General features: G+C 37.5%; 1 protein-coding gene across 7 annotated transcripts in view; it reads left to right on the forward strand.

Annotated features, from left to right (window-relative positions):
• Nucleotides 1-19273, forward strand: part of ARID4B (AT-rich interaction domain 4B) — a 139422-nt gene that overhangs the window by 56367 nt on the left and 63782 nt on the right. For all 7 annotated transcript variants that reach the window (XM_018042288.1, XM_018042291.1, XM_018042292.1 and 4 more), the window contains exons 4-7: nt 1452-1517; nt 7954-8044; nt 9490-9569; nt 14629-14720. In XM_018042288.1, the coding sequence (XP_017897777.1) occupies nt 1452-1517; nt 7954-8044; nt 9490-9569; nt 14629-14720 (329 nt within the window). The remainder of the gene's footprint in view (nt 1-1451; nt 1518-7953; nt 8045-9489; nt 9570-14628; nt 14721-19273) is intronic.

The raw sequence follows: 19273 nt of genomic DNA on the forward strand, positions 1-19273 counted from the left end.
AGCAGAACTTGGCCTCCAGATAAGCACCTTCTAACTTGTGCTGGTTAGAAAAGGTGTTTCTGTGGGCAAGAGCCATGTGTTACTCCAGGAACCATGCTTCACTGGAATTTAGCCGTGATTTGTGATCTCACCTGGGTGTCTCTGTGTACTGTATGAATCTGCAGAATGACACACAGCGGTTCTGCCGTTTCTTGCTGCCAGCGAAAGGAAGGAGGCAGCCTGTACTACTTGTGCTGATAGCACAGAGCACCAGCCAGTACCTTGTGTCTTATAAGTAGTGGCTGTCTAAAATTCGTTCTTAGTTCTTTAGACTGCTCTAAAAATGTGTTTATATTTCAAAGCTAATGATTTTCTCAACAGATATGGTAGTATATTTCTGTGTCAGTTTGTTTATGATTCAGAGTTAATACATTTTCAGCAATTTGTTGATATACTTCTTCCCTATCAGTTTTTATTTATTGAGCATTTATTACATGCTGAGCATTGTATCAGGTATTGAAACTCTAGTATTAAGACCTTTTCTCAATTCTAAAGTGCTTTACTGTCTAAGTGAATGGCACAGATATGTAAACACCTAATTTAAATAAAGAGTAGTAGTGCCATGTGTGAGACAGAAATGTATGGGATGCTGTGAGTACAGGACAGCTCCTTTCGTAGCTGGTTTGTGAGCCTGTTTCATAACTGATTACCGCATATCAGATAAGACCACGTTAATGGTTCAGTCCTTGGAAGCTGTTGTTTCATATAGGGGAAACCACCTTTTCTATACTGAGTATTGGAAAGTATTTTGTTTTTACCAACTAATTATGTATTTAAACTTGATCCCTTTATTTTAACTTAACTTTATTTTACCATCTAGTGTCCCATTCTCTGATGTCTGTACTGACAGAGTATAGCACGTTCTGGATCTGGATGGCCTGAGTTTGAATCTCAGCTCTACCATGTACTTGGACCAGTTGCTTACACTTTGTGTTCTTCTGTTTTCTTACCAGTAAAATGGGAATAACCACACCTGTCTTAACAGTTTTTGTGAAGATTATAGGTTCAATGCTTGAGCTTGATGCTTGACACTCAGCAAATGTTTGTTGCTAAGGCTTATTATTTACCGATTTATTTAAAATGGTAGAATTTATTTATTTAAAATGGTAGAATACCTAATAAACTAAGATCACCACCTCCTTTTTCCTCATTTTTTAGGAAAACAAATTATATGATTAAACTCATAACTAATAGTACTGAATAAACTATAGTAAGTGAATCATCAAGTAAATTAGTATGGCTGTTGTCTGTTAAATAGTAAGTTTTTCAGTTTCTACTTAGGGATTGAGATTTTGTATAAACTAAGCTGCCATTTGTTTAGATTACTTATTTAAAAAAAGAATTCATGCATTAATGAGCTTGTGCTGCTTTTTTTTTCTTTTTTGGTGGCTAATTAAATTTGTAATCTCTAGGTAACATTTAGACATGATTCTTCAACAGTGGAAGTTCAAGATGACCATATAAAGGGCCCACTAAAGGTAATTCATTTATTTATTCATAACTACTGTTTCCCACTGAAGCACTAGAAATAATAATCTTTATCTTTTAAAAAATTCATTGGTTACTTTGCAATTCAGTTGATAAATCTGTTCATTTCAGTTCAGTCGCTCAATCATGTCCGACTCTTTGCGACCCCATGAATCACAGCATGCCAGGCCTCCGTGTCCATCACCATCACCCAGAGTTTACTCAAACTCATGTCCATCGAGTAGGTGATGCCATCCAGCCATCTCATCCTCTGTCGTCCCCTTCTCTTCCTGCCCCCATTCCCTCCCAGCATCAGTCTTTTCCAATGAGTCAGCTCTTCACATGAGGTGGCCAAAGTACTGGAGTTTCAGCTTCAGCATCAGTCCTTCCAATGAACACCCAGGACTGATCTCCTTCAGGATGGGCTGGTTGGATCTCCTTGCAGTCCAAGGGACTCTCAAGAGTCTTCTCCAACACACAGTTCAAAAGCATCAATTCTTTGGTGCTCAGCTTTCTTCACAGTCCAACTCTCACATCCATACATGACCACTGGAAAAACCATAGCTGTGACTAGACAGACCTTTGTTGGCAAAGTAACGTCTCTGCTTTTGAATATGCTATCTAGGTTGGTCATAACTTTCCTTCCAAGGAGTAAGTGTCTTTTAATTTCATGGCTGCAGTCACCATCTGCAGTGATTTTGGAGCCCCCCAAAATAAAGTCTGACACTGTTTCCACTGTTTCCCCATCTATTTCCCATGATGAGATGGGACCGGATGCCATGATCTTCGTTTTCTGAATGTTGAGCTTTAGGCCAGCTTTTTCACTCTCCACTTTCACTTTCATCAAGAGGCTTTTGAGTTCTTCTTCACTTTCTGCCATAAGGGTGGTGTCATCTGCATATCTGAGGTTATTGATATTTGTCCCAGCAATCTTGATGCCAGCTTGTGCTTCTTCCAGCCCAGCGTTTCTCATGATGTACTTTGCATATAAGTTAAATAAGCAGGGTGACAATAGACAGCCCTGACGTCCTCCTTTTCCTATTTGGAACCAGTCTGTTGTTCCATGTCCAGTTCTAACTGTTGCTTCCTGACCTGCATATAGGTTTCTCAAGAGGCAGATCAGGTGGTCTGGTATTCCCATCTCTCTCAGAATTTTCCACAGTCTATTGTGACCCACATAGTCAAAGGCTTTGGCATAGTCGATAAAGCAGAAATAGATGTTTTTCTGGAACTCTCTTGCTTTTTCGATGATCCAGCGGATGTTGGCGATTTGATCTCTGGTTCCTCTGCCTTTTCTAAAACCAGTTTGAACATCTGGAAGTTCACAGTTGACGTACTGCTGAAGCCTGGCTTGGAGAATTTTGAGCATTACTTTACTAGGGTGTGAGATGAGTGCAATTGTGTGGTAGTTTGAGCATTCTTTGGCATTGCCTTTCTTTGGGATTGGAATGAAAACTGACCTATTCCAGTCCTGTGGCCACTGCTGAGTTTTCCAAATTTGCTGGCATATTGAGTGCAGCACTTCCACAGCATCATCTTCCAGGATTTGAAATAGCTCAACTGGAATTCCATCACCTCCACTAGCTTTGTTCATAGTGTTGCTTTCTAAATGCGTAATTCTCTCTAAATAGGAAAAAAATAGACTTAATGTGCTATAAAACCTATGTGACAGTAAAACTTGTGTTCAGAAGTTAAATGAACATCAAGGAAAGATTGATTGCTTCTTATTCACTCATCTGTTTTAGTCTCACCCTGTTTCACTTACTAAAAGGGTGGAATTTCCAGAAATATTAAGTGGTAAACTAGGGATCGAGTGATACTGAGTTGCATGATGATGTGAGATGTGAGAAAAGAAAGCATAACAAAACAAATCTTCAGAGCTTTCAATTCTTTCAAGCAACTGCTGGCCTATGAAGTTTTTTAAGGGTCATCGGGCAGTTATAAGTGATAAACATGTTCATACACACACAGAGAGAGTTTAAGTTCTTTGCATTAGTTGTTCTTCATTGGCCAGTTATGAATTAAGTGCTACTTTACTTTCCACTAGGGCTTCCCTGGTGCTCAGAGGTTAAAGCGTCTGCCTGCAATGCCGGAGACATGGGTTCGATCCCTGGGTTGGGAATATCCCCTGGAGAAGGAAATGGCAACCCACTCTAGTATTTTTGCCTGGAGAATCCCTTGGATGGAGGAGCCTGGCGGGCTACAGTCCACGAGGTTACAAAGAGTTGGACACGACTGAGCGACTTCACTTCACTTCACTTTTACTTTCCAGTGGTAGCTCAGAGGGTAAAGCATCTGCCTGTAATGCGGGAGACCTGGGTTCCATCCCTGGGTCGGGAAGATCCTCTGGAGAAGGAAAAGGCGACCCACTCCGGTACTCTTGCCTGGAAAATCCCATGGACGGAGAAGCCTGGTAGGCTACAGTCCATAGGGTTGCAGAGAGTCAGACACAACTGAGCAACTTCACTTCACTTACTTTCCACTAGTGACCAGGCTTAAAGGAAATACATAGGTAGCCACCATGTGCTGTTTGGCCCTTTTGAATGTCTGAAACGGACATTGGCCTAGCTGGGCAAATTTTAAGAAATGCTAACATAATTGAAGAAACATTTGTAGATGCAAGAAAATTCCTTTCCTAATGAAACAGTACTTTTCAGAGAATTTGATAGATGTCTTTATCTGCCAATTTTTGTTGGTGGTTGATTTGAAAACTTTTAATTGAATCCCCAGGGCATTAGTACCTTGCATGTATAGTAGACACTGTGGAAGACTAAGAGCTTCCCAAATAGCACTAGTGGTAAAGAACCCGCCTGCCAATGCAAGAGATGTGGATTTGATCCATGCGTTGGGAAGATAGATCCCTTGGAGTAGGAAATGGCAACCCACTCCAGTATTCTTGCCTGGAAAATTCCATGGACAGCGGAGCCTGGTGAATTGCAGTCCATGGGGTCACAGAGTCAGACATGACTGAGCGCTTGTGCATGAGGGAGACTAAGCCTTGTGAGGTTTTAGTATTGCCTTGGGAAACTTACTTTCCCCTTGTGCTGTTTCATAGGTGTCCTCTTCAATGTTGCATGCACATGTATCACTTGTAGGGATAAGAGGACAAAAACATGTGCGTGTATGATTTGATGTCGGACTTCCCTGGTGGCTTAGATGGTAAGGGATCTCTGCAGAGAAGATGTTCGGTCCCTGGGTTAGGAAGATCCCCTGGATAAGGAAATGGCAACCCACTCCAGTACTCTTGACTGGAGAATTCCATGGACAGAGGAGCCTGGTGGGGCTACAGTCCATGGGGTCACAAAGATTCAGACATAACTGAGCGACTAACACACACTCACACACAATTTGATGTTAATTGCCATTTATTTAGCATTTAGTATGTGTTAGTACTGTGCTAATTCCTCTGCACATAGTATTTTATATAATACTCATAACAGCTCTTTAGAGGTGAGGAAGTTGGGGGCGGATGGAAGGTAAAGTAATCTGGCCCTAGGTCTTACAGCCAGTAATGGGATGGCAAAAATAAAAATTCTCATGGACTCATAGCCTGTAGTTTTGAAGCATTGTGCCCCCTGGATGATCAGAACACACGCATCTCTATGCCTTATTTTTATTTTTGCCTTATGAGCACACCAGCTAGCTCTTCACTGCCTGACTACCTTATTTACCTGGCACGTGCTAGCTGCTACCAGTTAATAAAAAATGCTCAGTGTTGCAGGGATAGGAAGGACAATTTGAATCCTCAAGACATCTCTCCTTTTGGTTAAGCCTGTTTGATTGTGGCATAGTTGGTTTATTTTGCTTGTTTGATTTGTCTTATTAAAATTTTCTTTGTTATTGATTAGGCTTGGGATCATTTTGATTTTGACATAGACAAGTGTATTAAATTACAGTCTTAAAATTGTTGAAATATTTCTCTTGCTTATGGATTTTTTTTTGTATGTAGATTTTCAGTTGTTTCCTAATATACTTGGTAGCTTTCTATCAGCTGATAGAGAGTATTAACATTTGGATAAATGTTTCTCCTAGAGAAAATAAACTTCCTACTTATTCGTGGTTATTTGATTTCAGTATATTTTCAGTGAGTTGACATGAAAATAATACTGGAACATTTGAGTATTATATTTTAAAAAATGCACCATGTATTTATTGACGGTAGTCTCTGGTAGTCCAGTGGTTGGGACTGTGCACTTGTACTCCAAGGGGCCTGTGCTTCATCTCTGGTTTGGGAACTAGAAGAGACAGAGAGAGAAGAATTTGCTTCCCTTTTTTGGGCATCGTGTGGGGCTGACACTCTCTTCTCTAAACAAGTTTAGTTTTGTTATCACTGTAAAGATCATATACATTTTCTTTTAACTGAGATGAAACTAATATTATTACTAGTTTCAGTATACGGCATAATGGTTCAATATTTGTAGATCATGAAGTTAACATTTGTCACCATACATGGTTGCAGAGGGGCTTCCCAGGCGGTGCTAGTGGTAAAGAATCCATCTGCCAGTGCAGGAGACGTAAGAGTCTCGGGTTTGATCCCTGGGTGAAGATCCCCTGGAGGAGGGCATAGCATCCCAGTCCAGTATTCTTGCCTGGAGAATTCCATAGACAGAGGAGTCTGGAGGGCCACAGTCCAAAGGGTCGCAAAGAGTTGGGCACTACTATATGAAGCAACTTAGCACACAGTTGTAAAAAAAATTTTTTTCTTGGGGTGAGGACTTTTAAGAATTAGCCTCTATTTTCGATCTTATTCTCTGTATCTTATAAAGTTGGCTTTTTATTTGTTTTGTTTTTTAGACTTCAGGTATAAGTGATATCATATGGTAATTGTCTTTTTCTGTATGACTAATTTCACGTGGCATAATGCCCTCTGTCTGCCCATGTTGTTGCAGATGACAAGATTTCATTCTTTTTAATGGCTGATTTATGTGAGCATGTGTGTGCGCACACACATATCTTTAGCATCCATTGATGGATACTCAGCTTCTTTTCATATCTTTGCTATTGTAAATAATGGTTCAGTGAACTTGGGGGGTGCGTATATCCTTTCAAATTAGTGTTTTCATTTCCTTCAGATAAATATCCATGAGTGAAATTATTGGATTATGTGATAGTTGTCTGTTTATTTTTTTGAAGACCCTCTGTTCTGCTTTCCATAGTGCTGTACCAGTTTACATCCCAACCAGTGGTGCACAAAGGCTTCCTTCTCCACATCCTGGTCAGCACTTTTATTTCTTGTCTTCTGATGATAATAAGCCATTCTCAGTAGGTGTCAGGAGATACCTAATTGTGGGTTTAATTTGCATTTCTCTGTTGATTAGTGATACTGAGCATATTTCCATGTACCTGTTTGCTGTCTGTATGTCATCTTTGGAAAAATGTCTGTTCAGGCCTTCTGCTCATTTTTTAAATGGAGCTTTTTGCTTTTCTGGATATTAATTTTGTGAGCTGTTTATATATTTTAGATTTTAACTCCTTGTCATTTGCATCATTTGCAAGTATTTTCTCCCATTCAGTAGATTCTTATTTTTGTTTTGTCAATGATTTCCTTTACTGTGCAAAAGCTTTTAAGTTTAATTAGGTCCCATTTATTAATTTTTGCTTCTGCTTCCTTTGCCTTAGAAGACAGATTCAAAAAAACATACTGCTACGTGTTATGTCCAGGAGTGCTCTGCGTATGTTTTCTTCTGGCAGGTTTATGGTTTCCAGTTTTACATGCAAGTCTTTAATCCATTTTGAGTTTATTTTTTGTATGGAATGAGAGCCTTTGCTGATTTTTCAATTGGATTGTTTGATTCTTCTTTATTTTGTTGCATTGTATGAGTTCTTTATATATTTTGGTTTTTAACTCCTTACCAGATATGTGATTTGCAAATGTATTTTCTCCCATTTTGTAGGTAGCCTTTTCAAATTGTTGACAATTTCTTTTGCTGTGTAGAAGTGTTTTAGTATGATGTGTGTACACACACGCACACATACTTATAAAGACCATATACATTTATAAACCATATAAATTATCAGCATTTTCTTGATCAGGTGAAAATATTTCGAATGATTTTCATTATTGGTACGCTGTAACTTAGGAGAACCTCAGAATTATTTGTTAATTTCTCCCCAGCATCTTTTAAAGAAGAGTTGTAATATGAGGCGAAGATACGCAATTTCACAGATAGGGATCCCCAGACCCATGAGAGTTCCCTCGGAGAGGTTGTAAGGACAAAGCTATATATTTTCATAATAATACTTAGATATTACTTGCTTTTTTCATTATGTTGATATTTTCACTGATGATACAGAAACAATCGTGAGTAAAATTGCTGGCACTTTAAGACAAATCAGTAGTTACTTTATTCTTCACCATCACGAAATCAATTTGTCAAAACAAAAGCCAGTTTTTAGTTTGTTCATTTCTCTTAAGTTTTTCTAACTTTTTTTTTTTTAATACTTTAGGTTGGGGCTATTGTGGAAGTGAAGAATCTTGATGGTGCATATCAGGAAGCTGTAATCAATAAGTTAACAGATGCTAGTTGGTACACTGTAGGTAAGGGAATACATATTCTTCTTAAAATGTATTTTCAATGATAATACAAATCAGGCAGAGTTTTTTCTTGATTTACTTCCTCTCTTAGTTGCCATAGTTGTTACTACTGTTAATAGTTTTTATCTTTTCAGATCTTTAAAAACTTTATTTCATAAATATGTACATAATGTATAATTTGAACTTACTGTATATATTATACAGTGGATTTCTAGCTTTTCACTTCAAAGTGTATTTTAGAATATTTTTTTTCATCTTAACCATCTTTGAGTGTGCATTTCAGTAGCGTTCAGTAAATTCATGTTGTCATGCAACAGATAAATTTTTAAAACTAATATTCATGCTGATGATGTTGCCAGTTTTCTTGGTGTTATATAGTAAATTACTACATTATGGATTGGATGTCTTTTGTACATGGACATTATTGTAGTATTTCCCTAGTGTGTGCATTGAGAACTAGGCATAGATTGAAGGGAAATGTCCTTTTAAAACTTTAGTAAGTTATGAAAACCACTTTCCTAAAAGACTATTAATTTACACTCCCATAAACAGTAGTGTATGAATGTACTTGTTTTCCCAACCCTTGTCAAATTTGATGTTACTAGTATTTTTAAATTTGTGCCCATCTGGACGCAAAACAGTATCTCAATTTTGTTTTAATTTGCTTCTCCCATGATTAGTAGTGAGATTGGACATATTTTCATATATTTATTGAAAGGAACATTATTTCTGTTGTATTTTCTCTTCTTTTGAATTGCCAACGTATAGTGTCTTCCCAGTCCCATCTTTTCCTCTCGGAAAGGTTATCATCTTATTTTTAGGATATGAGTTTATATATTTAAATATACAAAGGGATTGTTAGCCCTTTTCCTCTTCAGTTGCAAGTATTCTTCTATTGCTTTACTCCTGCCTCTGCTGCCAGTTTTCATATGACAGTCAGTTTTCCTGTGGTTGCCTTTTTTTTTAGTTTGAATCTTGTTTAAGAAGGCTTTCCTGCTTCATCTGGCCCCAAATGTTAGTAGTGCTGAGATTGGGGTTAGAGTAATTTATAGGGGCAGAGTCTGAATATATAAATTTATACTCTGGTTTTTTGTTTCTTAAATTTGTTAGCATTTACCAGTAGAAAAGCTTGCTTTTTCTCTACACTATTGAGAAGGGTTAATCAGCATCTAAAAGTTTTCTTTCTGAAATACTAACTTCTTTTCATTTGGTGTTTTCTGTACCAGGGAAGATGTTTTCATTATATTATTTTTTTCCCCAAGAAATTGGATAAGATACTCTGCATTTGAAGTTGTTTGTTAGAAAACTTAAAATGTATACTTAATGTCACATCTGATCTTTTAAAGCAGTAGCTCTCTTTACACTGATAAAATTAAATGATAACTTATGTCATTTTGTTAATCTTTGAAAATCCCTTCAGTAGTTTCCTTTTCTACCACTTCTCGCAGTTTTTGATGATGGTGATGAGAAAACGTTGAGACGATCCTCACTGTGCCTGAAAGGAGAGAGGCATTTTGCCGAGAGTGAAGTAAGTAATCACTTAATGAACAAACATGTCGTATTTTGTATTGGGGGTGGCAGAGTTTTGCTTTCTTATTCAAGCAACTTACTTGTTAATCAGGAAAATTCATTAATATATAAAAGTATTAGCATGTAGTCTGAGAAAACTTTAAGGCCTTGTGTTTGAGTTACCAGGTTCTATATACTCTTTTTCTTTTTTAATGTATTTTAGCAATTAGCATTTGTCGATGAAGAAAATACAGTGAAACTGTTCATTATCCTTAGGTGACTTTCATATAGAGTCCTTTAATTTATAAATAATTATAGAATAGAGGTTCCTCATTTGTAACCTTTGAACCCCATCATCATTGCTAAAGGGACCTCCTAACTACTCTAACGACTGCAAACACCTCCTAACTACTGCTGCTGCTAGCAGCTGACTTTTATTATAGCCTCTCTTTGGAGAAGGCTTGCCTGGCTGCCCTTTCTGAAATGGACGCTTCCATTCCTCATAATCTCCTTAGGTTAATTTAATTTTCTTAATAGCACATATCTTTCTCACCACTGTGTTTATGTGCTTACTTATTGTCTGCCTTCCTCACTACAGTGTGTCTCAGTGGCAGAGATTTCGTGTGTCTTCTTCACCACTTTGTTCCCAGTTCCTGCAGCAGTGCCTGGCACAGAGCAGGAGCTGGATAAATGTTAGTTGGATGAATAACTGAAGTGCCCATATCTGCCAGGGACTTTGCTTAGTGCTCTGCATATGCCCTCACATTTACAGCATTATGAAAGAGATACAGTCGTCGTTCTTAGCTTACAGTTGATGAAATTGATGGTCAGAACCATTTCTCAAACCAGGACTTCCTAGTACCAAAATCATGCTCTAAAATTGAAAGATGTTTTAATAAGCCTGCAGGCTTCACACAGTTTTGAAAATCAATAACTTGCCATTCAAATTTTTTTTAATGGGTACATTGTTACCAATTATGTTATATTGTATAATACTATAAATATTAGTTAATATACAGTGTGACCAAACCAAGATTTCTTTTTTCTAATAACTGTTTAGAATGATGTTATTGTGGGGAATTTTAATATTTCTGTTAAATTATTAGACTTTATTTTTTGTTGTTGTTTCCTTTTCCTTAAATGATTGACTTCCCATTTCAATTCCGAATTTGGGACAGATTCTCTGTAGTAATTCTGGCCTACTGTTTCAGTCTCATGCTTCATTATTTCCCTGTACTTCTCCTTTGTAAGACTTTCAGATTATGGTTCATATTTCCTTTTCTTTGTTTCTTCTGAGCCCCGTTCCTCTCAAGACCATGAGAAATGCTTCCTCCTTCATGATGTCTTTCAGGAGCTCTCTAACCAAATTTGATCTCAGTATCCTTTGATCCTTTTCCACGTCTCTTTTTTTTTTATGGTCTTTTCTTGTTACTTTTATCATTTTCTATTTAAAATTGTAAGCTGTTTTGCTGGAATAGCCAGATTTTTGTCGTTTTGATGAACTCTCCATTTCCTAGTACTGTTTTCTACACAGAAGCCTTCACTAACCATTTGGTGAATTAATTGTTAAGGTTTAAAGATAGGAAACACATATAACTTTGGGACAAGTACAGTAAACTTGGCTTCTTTCACTGATGACATTAACAGAATTCTGAGTTTATGGAGTTCTTAGAAATAATTTCATTTTCCTTAGAATATGTGATAATTATAGTGATTTAATGAGTATGAAAACTTCAACACTTGATTTTTCACCTAAGCGAAGATATGTATATGTCTTATTTATTTATTCCAGTGAAGTATCTTAAGGAACTAATTTTGTCTTTGCCAGGAGAATTTCAATTGGGATAGTTTATAATATAGTTGTGGTATGAAGGCCAAAGCAGTGATATCGAGTAGCTCAGTGTATCCACCTTAATTTCAGGAGGGATCAGTTTTACTCTGTGTATCTCTACATGTTTAATTTCATGTTTTGCTAGAGGATATTAGAATATTGGTATATTATTCCTTACCCATTGCCATATGCTGGTGCTATACTAGGCACATGGATAAGCTAGATAGACGTGGGATTTATCCTTGGCATCTGTTAGAGTGGTAATTTGAATAATATTCCAAAGTAGTTTTATCAGCTGGCATTCTCTTTGTGCAGTTACTACATGCAGTTGAAAACTCTGAAGAAAGTTTAGATGAAATCCTAGCTCCATATTTGCTGCAGCCCATTTTAGATAACAGGGCTATCAGCATGTTTCCCCTAGGCCTGTGGAACTTTCCTCAGCCTTTAATACAGCCAGGAGTCTCTGGTTTTGCTCTACAAGTATTTGTTGTAGTTGTTTAGTTGCTAAGACATGTCTGAAGGCCGGAGAAGGGGACGACAGAGGATGAGATGGTTGGATGGCATCACCAACTCAATGGACATGAGCTTGGGCAAGCTTGGGGAGTTGGTGATGGACAGGGAAGCCTGGTGTGCTGCAGTCCATGGGGTCGCAAAGGGTCAGACACTACTGAGTGACTGAACTGAAGTCGTGTCTGACTCTTTTGCTACCCCATGGACTGTAGCCTGCCAGGCTCCTCTGTCTATGGAATTTTCCAGGCAAGAATACTGGAGTGGGTAGCCATTTCCTTCTCCAGTTCCTGACCCGGGATCGAACCCACATCTCCTACACAGGCAGGCAGATTCTTTACTACTGAGCTGCCAGATAAGCCCTCTTAACTCTGACCATCCTTTACTCTTCTCTGTGAAGTGAAATCAAAGTGCTCCTGCTTTCCAGGATTGAGGCCAGGGACACAGGCCTGCTTTTAGCAATAAGACAATTGCTTCTTATTGTTCTAATTCTTTTTTAAATACTAGGGAGAGATTGTGGTTTATTTGGGAATTCCTATATGTGATTCCTAGATAACTTTTCAGAAATTCTGGATATTTTCTTTCTTAAACCAAGTAAAATAACTAGCCAATACTTAAAATAGAAATAAAATAGAAAGCTGCTAGTTAAAGTTGCTCAGTGGTTTCCAACTCTTTGCAACCCCATGGCCTATACAGTTTGTGGAATTCTTCAGGCCAGAATACTAGAGTGGGTAGCCTTTCCCTTCTCCAGGGGATCTTTCTCTACCTTTAAGAGAGTGGCCTTAATCTTAGGGGAGGGGCATTTAATTCTTTTGTTAGCTTAGAAGAAACTGAGCCGAAATAATTTATTTTTCCTATTTACCAAATAGAGTGCTTTGAAATATTCACACTTGGGAAGTATAATTAGGAGTTAATGACAGGTTACTTCTGAAAAGATTTGTCTGGCATATTATTGTATTTGGGCAAGCTTTTGCCTTCAAATATTTTTTTAAATGCCCAACTTACAAGCTACATTTGAAAGATTTATATTTTTAGCCATATAAAAGTTATGATTTTTGTCTGTCATTTCAAGAAATCAGTTTTTATTTAATGCTTTGTGGCTAGTGCCTTTTTCCTATACTGTATTCTTAATTGTTGGACACGTGTGTGCGTGTGTGTATGTCTATATCCCTGGAGAAGGAAATGGCAACCCACTCCAGTATTATTGCTTGGAGAAGTCCATGGACAGAGGAGCCTAGCAGGCTATAGTCCACAGGGTCACAAAGAGTTGGACACAACTGAGCAACTATCACGTGTGTGTGTGTGTGTGCCTTAAACATATTTACATATTCTAACAAATTATGTAAAATAAATTAATATGCCTCCTTCTTTCATGTTTTAGTACACTGTTTCAACAAAATTATCTCAGTTTTAAGAATAAAAGTTAAAATTTTTCTTTTAAATATTGGCATTAGTTTATATTTAAATATCTGATCTTTAAAGTAATGGACACCCTTTCATATAACAGTCTTGTTTGTAACTTTGAGACGTTTTTATCATAACTAGTTCCTTGCCCTCAATTCTACTGTGACAGTTTTCCTGGGATCTTTTGTTCCCCTTGTGTTCATAAAAGTATCTGAAATAGCAATGATTCTATTGGGAGGGATAAAAGGAACAGTAACTGGAAAATCTTTAAGATGCTAAAAAAGTTTGATTATTATCAAAGTGATACTCAGAATTAAGTCAGTTGGGATAGCATCTTCAGATTGATACTTTAACTTTTTAGATATAGAAACCTTTTAAGGAATTAATGGCACAAAACAATCCAAGAAGTCTCTGATATGGAGAAACGGAATTTCAAAATCCCTTTTTTCACTGTGATTTTAACCAACAACCAGTTCCTTCCCTGGAAATCAGTTTTTTTTTTTTTTTGAGCAAGGTAAGAGACATGAATTGCCAGTTGATAACAAGAAGGAAGTGTTCACTTATTGATTATTGTCTTCATAGCAAGTATTGGAGTTGCTGTATTAAAAAGAAAGGGAAAATAAAAGTACTAACTTTAGAAAAACTAATTTTTACATTTTCTTTAAAAGTAGGATTTATTGCAGGAATTCCCTGGAGGTCCAGTGATTAGGACTTGGTGCTTTCACTGCCAGGGCCTGCGTTTGATCCCTGATTTGGGAAATAAGATCCTACTGAGTGCAGGGGGATTGGGGTGTAGGTGAGGGGGGGTTGTTACAGAAAATGTTTGTAGAGTCATAATGTCGCCTATCTGAAGCCCTTTTTTCAGGCAGTTGATGGTTATCCTGATAATTTAGTTTCCATTACTTATTAAGAATTCTGTTTTGTAGGTTATAATTCCCTATATGCAAAGAAAATTTTGAGATACAGTTGACCTCAATCTAGGGATTAGGTACTTACACATAGATTTCTCATCTCTCAAATCTGTGTTTCCACTGAGCTGTATTTGTTTTGTTTTATATTTTAATCACTCTTAGAAGTCTGTCAACCCTCAAGTAGATAATGAAATTATCTAGAGAGAACACTAAATTTCTTTTCACTTTTTTCCAGTTTATGAGCTCATTCATCTTCTAATCTTTGAAGTGAAAGTTTTTAATCTTTAGGAAAGTTGTATTTTTGTCTCCCTTGGGAAGTTTTAAATCTAAAAATCTAAGGATATTTTTAAATTGATTTGATTTAAACAGGAAAAAAAGAACTTGCAACTTAATAACTTTTGATGGGTTTATGTTCCTACCCACAGACATTAGACCAGCTCCCACTCACCAACCCTGAACATTTTGGCACTCCCGTCATAGGAAAGAAAACAAATAGAGGAAGAAGATCTAATCATATGTAAGTCCATTTTCATAACTGTTAGTTGAACCTGAATTCATTTCTCCTTCTAGTGTTGTTTTATAGTTGTTAATTTTAAATTGTAATTTTAAATTTAAGTGCTAACTGAATCTAAAAGTAACTTCAGACTCTCCTTGGCATGGGTGCTTGAGGTTCTCCATGCTCAGCCAGCCTTAGCTATATTATTTATCTGCCTCCCAGTTCTCCTTACATGTATCTTATGCCAGTGTCAAAATGGATTTAGTCAATATTTCCTGTGTATCCTGAGTAATACACCCTCTCTGTTCCTGATACTGTGTTTTTTATTCATGCTATTTTTTTCCTGTCTTAAATGCCACCCTTCCATGCCACTGGCTCACTCATTCTTCAGTTCTCAGCCAGAAATGCCCAACCTTTCTGTGAACCATTTTGTGCCTCCCCTCTCTTTCCTTGGGCTTCCCTGGTGGCTCAGCTGGTAAGACTCCGCCTACAATGCGGGAGGCCTGGGCTTGATCCGTGGGTTGACAGACATGTTTTCTTCTCCGCTGAATCCTCTAAATTCTTTGAATTTATCTAATGTCATAGACAATATTTCACCTTTTATTATCATTGTCATGTTTGCTTTTGCTTCCTAATAATTTAAATCCTTCTGACAACCGAACTATCTTACTTGTTCTTATGTCTTCTTACTGTTGTGACACGTACTATACATATTTAACAAATTATTTTTGATGAAATATGCTTAGGCTCTTAAAGTCTTTAAATTAAAAGGGATCACAGGATCAAGGAGTCATGAAACTTCAGGTCATCAGAGATACACAATCTTGTAACAGTTCCAGAAAGAAAAAACAGTTCACTGCTAAGGACTGAGAAGCAGAATGGCAGGTGTCAGACTCCCCAGCGGTAACACCAGGTGCTGGCGATCCATAGACTGGAGAGTGGAGACGGGAAAACTGCTCTCAAAGGGAGGACTTGTCATCACGTATGATGGAACATTAGGGGGAAATTAGAGGTAACAGTGGTAACAGACGGGAAAAAATATCAAAGGCATTGTTACTCCTCTCAAAAAATTATATTAGAAAGAAATACTGCGTTAGTAGGATGGAGGGTAGAGAAGTTACTTAAATGTAAAAGTGAAATCCTTATAACAATGGGAAATCGATAGAATAGCATCTTAAATATATAAATATAGTGGTATTATGACTATAAATTATATTACTATTATTATATACTATCGGTATATTACTTACCGATGAGGTTTTAACCGTCAGAGCTGAAAGAGTTAAAAGCAGTTGTCTCTGCAGAAGAAAATGGGAAAGGATGCGGCAGGAAAAAGTAGTTTTTAATTTATTCTATTGGAGGTTAAATTGTTTAAAAACAGTTTTGAATATTTTACTTGGATAAAATTTTTTAAATATTAATGTGCCTGAGCTAAGTATTATCAGAGTAGGTATGAAAAATATTTAGTTGAATTATTGAAACTTTTAAATGGAAGTGAATGCTTTCATTCAAAATATAGAGTCAGGTATTAAATCTAATAGTGACTAAGCTTTGGCAATAAAAATTAGGTAAACATGCTCTCTCATATAGCTTAGTTTCAGCCTGATAGCAAACTCATAAAGGTAGGTATTATTTTTACCCCTATTAAAAATTGGGGAAATTGGCCTCTGAGACAGTAACTAATCCAAGAAACACAGGAAGGAAAGGACCAGGACTTGAACTCTCCCATGTGGCATAGTCCTTTTCCCACTCAGACTCTTTCTTGTTTAGAGTATCACAGTTAATTTTCCAAATAAATTTTAACAGGAAATGAATAAGGACTCATTTGAGGGAGGAAATGAAAAGACAAATCCTTGCATTGAAAAAATATTTAATATTGATTATTTTGCTGCTAATGATTTGGGCCATGCATTTCTTTTTCTTCCTTCTTTGAATCTTTTAGAAAATGTTGCTCAATTAATAGGTGACAGTTTCTCTCACATGTGATGTAGCTTGCTGGTGACTTGATTATTTTTAGGATACTGAGGTTGTGATTATTATTTACTCTTCTTTGTGTAACATTTAAAATTTGAGTATTCTAGCCAGAAAGAAAAACAAGTGAAAAATGTATAATGACATTATCAGTTTAGAAGAGTCCTGTTGTGATTAATAAATGTTATTGTGATCTGATACTGTTTTCAGGTTTTCAGAGGGCTATTATTTGCCATAACATATTCACTGAAGCACTTACAAGTTAAATATTTTGATATCCAGTTGAAAATTAATAATTTCAATTGTGAATTAAAATTTTATCTATCATTGATCATTATAGTCTTCCCATAGCTTTATAGTCAACTCTTAATTAACTGTGATTGATGATGTTAAAATAGTGAGGTGTGGGTGTATATTTAATGTGAAATTACTTTTATTAGCAAAGATTTTCCGCTTTTCTAGCTCTTAAGAGTGGAAGTGTGGCTGAGTTGAGAGTGTGAACAGTGGAAACTTTCCTGTTGGTCCAGTGGTTAAGACTCCATACTTCCACTGGAGGGGGCAAGGGTTCAATGCCTGGTCAGGGAACTGAGATCCAGCATGTCTCGAGGTGTGGCCAAAAAAAAACAGAGATCTTAAGTGTGAACAGTGAAGCACAATAGCATGGGTTTGAATCCTGCTTCTGCCACTTCCTTGCTGTCTGACTTTGGGCAGCATGCTCAGTCTTTTCATACCTTAATTTTATCATCTGTAAAATTGAAGTAATAGTATTCCCTGTCTCTTAAGAGTTTAGTTTGAAAGAAGGTGAAGTCACTCAGTGATGTGCGACTCTGCGACCCCGTGGACTGTAGCCTGCCAGGCTCCTCCATCCATGGGATTTTCCAGGCAAGAATACTGGAGTGGGTTGCCATTTCCTTTCCCAGGGGATCTTCCCAACCCGGGGATCTAACCCAGATCTTTTGCACTGCAGGTAGACTGTCTGAGCCACCAGGGAAGCCCGCAGAGTTGTTTCAAAGGTGAAATGAATTCATATCCTTAAAAGGTTTATATAAATTACTATTACTAATAATAATCACTTAGTAATCAGTAAGACTTCCCTGTATCTCAGATGGTAAAGAATCCGCCTGCAACACAGGAGACCCAGGTTTGATCCCTGGGTCGGGAAGATCCCCTGGAGAAGGAAATGGCAACCCACTCCACTATTCTTGCCTGGAGAATCCCATGAGAGGAGCCTGGCCAGCTACAGTCCACGGAGTTGTAAAGAGTTGGACACAACTAAGTGACTCTTGAGAAATCTGTATGCAGGCCAGGAAGCAACAGTTAGAACTGGACATGGAACAACAGACTGGTTCCAAATAGGAAAAGGAGTACGTCAAGGCTGTATATTGTCACCCTGCTTATTTAACTTCTATGCAGAATACATCATGAGAAACGCTGGACTGGAAGAAACACAAGCTGGAATCAAGATTGCTGGGAGAAATATCAATAACCTGAGATATGCAGATGATACCACCCTTATGGCAGAAAGTGAAGAAGAACTAAAAAGTCTCTTGGTGAAAGAGGAGAGTGAAAAAGTTGGCTTAAAGCTCAACATTCAGAAAACGAACATCATGGCATCCAGTCCCATCACTTCATGGGAAAGAGATGGGGAAACAGTGGAAACAGTGTCAGACTTTATTTTTGTGGGGCTCCAAAATCACTGCAGATGGTGATTGCAGCCATGAAATTAAAAGACGCTTACTCCTTGGAAGAAAAGTTATGACCAACCTAGATAGCATATTCAAAAGCAGAGACATTACTTTGCCGACTAAGGTCCGTGTAGTCAAGGCTATGGTTTTTCCAGTGGTCATGTATGGATGTGAGAGTTGGACTGTGAAGAAAGCTGAGCGCCAAAGAATTGATGCTTTTGAACTGTGGTGTTAGAGAAGACTCTTGAGAGTCCCTTGGACTGCAAAGAGATCCAACCAGTCCATTCTGAAGGAGATCAGCCCTGGGATTTCTTTGGAAGGAATGATGCTAAAGCGGAAACTCCAGTACTTTGGCCACCTCATGCGAAGAGTTGACTCATTGGAAAAGACTGTGATGCTGGGAGGGATTGGGGGCAGGAGGAGAAGGGGACGACCGAGGATGAGATGGCTGGATGGCATCACCAACTTGATGGACGTGAGTCTGAGTGAACTCCGGGAGTTGGTGATGGACAGGGAGGCCTGGTGTGCTGCGGTTCATGGGGTCGCGGAGAGTCGGACACAACTGAGCAACTGAACTGAAGTGACTAACGGACGCACACGTATATGTACTAGATATCATCATCATGTATTGAATGAAAAAACTCTCATGAAATATCAGTATGTAACACGATTTCATTTACAAATAAAATTTGTTTATGTAAAAATTCTGCTTACTAATGTTTATGTCTGACAGAAAGGACTGTTTGGGGCTCTATTTTGTGAATTTAACATCATTCCTTTGTTTTATATTATGTACATACTCTAGGGAAAACTGTTTTTGAATCAAGAATGCTTTTAATTTTGAAACAAATTTCATCTAATATTTAAACAATATTTTACCTTTCTACAGATGTCATCCAGAAGTGTAAAAATATTTTA

The sequence above is a fragment of the Capra hircus genome, chromosome 28 (genome assembly GCF_001704415.2).
Source record: "Capra hircus breed San Clemente chromosome 28, ASM170441v1, whole genome shotgun sequence".
Taxonomy (NCBI): domain Eukaryota; kingdom Metazoa; phylum Chordata; class Mammalia; order Artiodactyla; family Bovidae; genus Capra; species Capra hircus.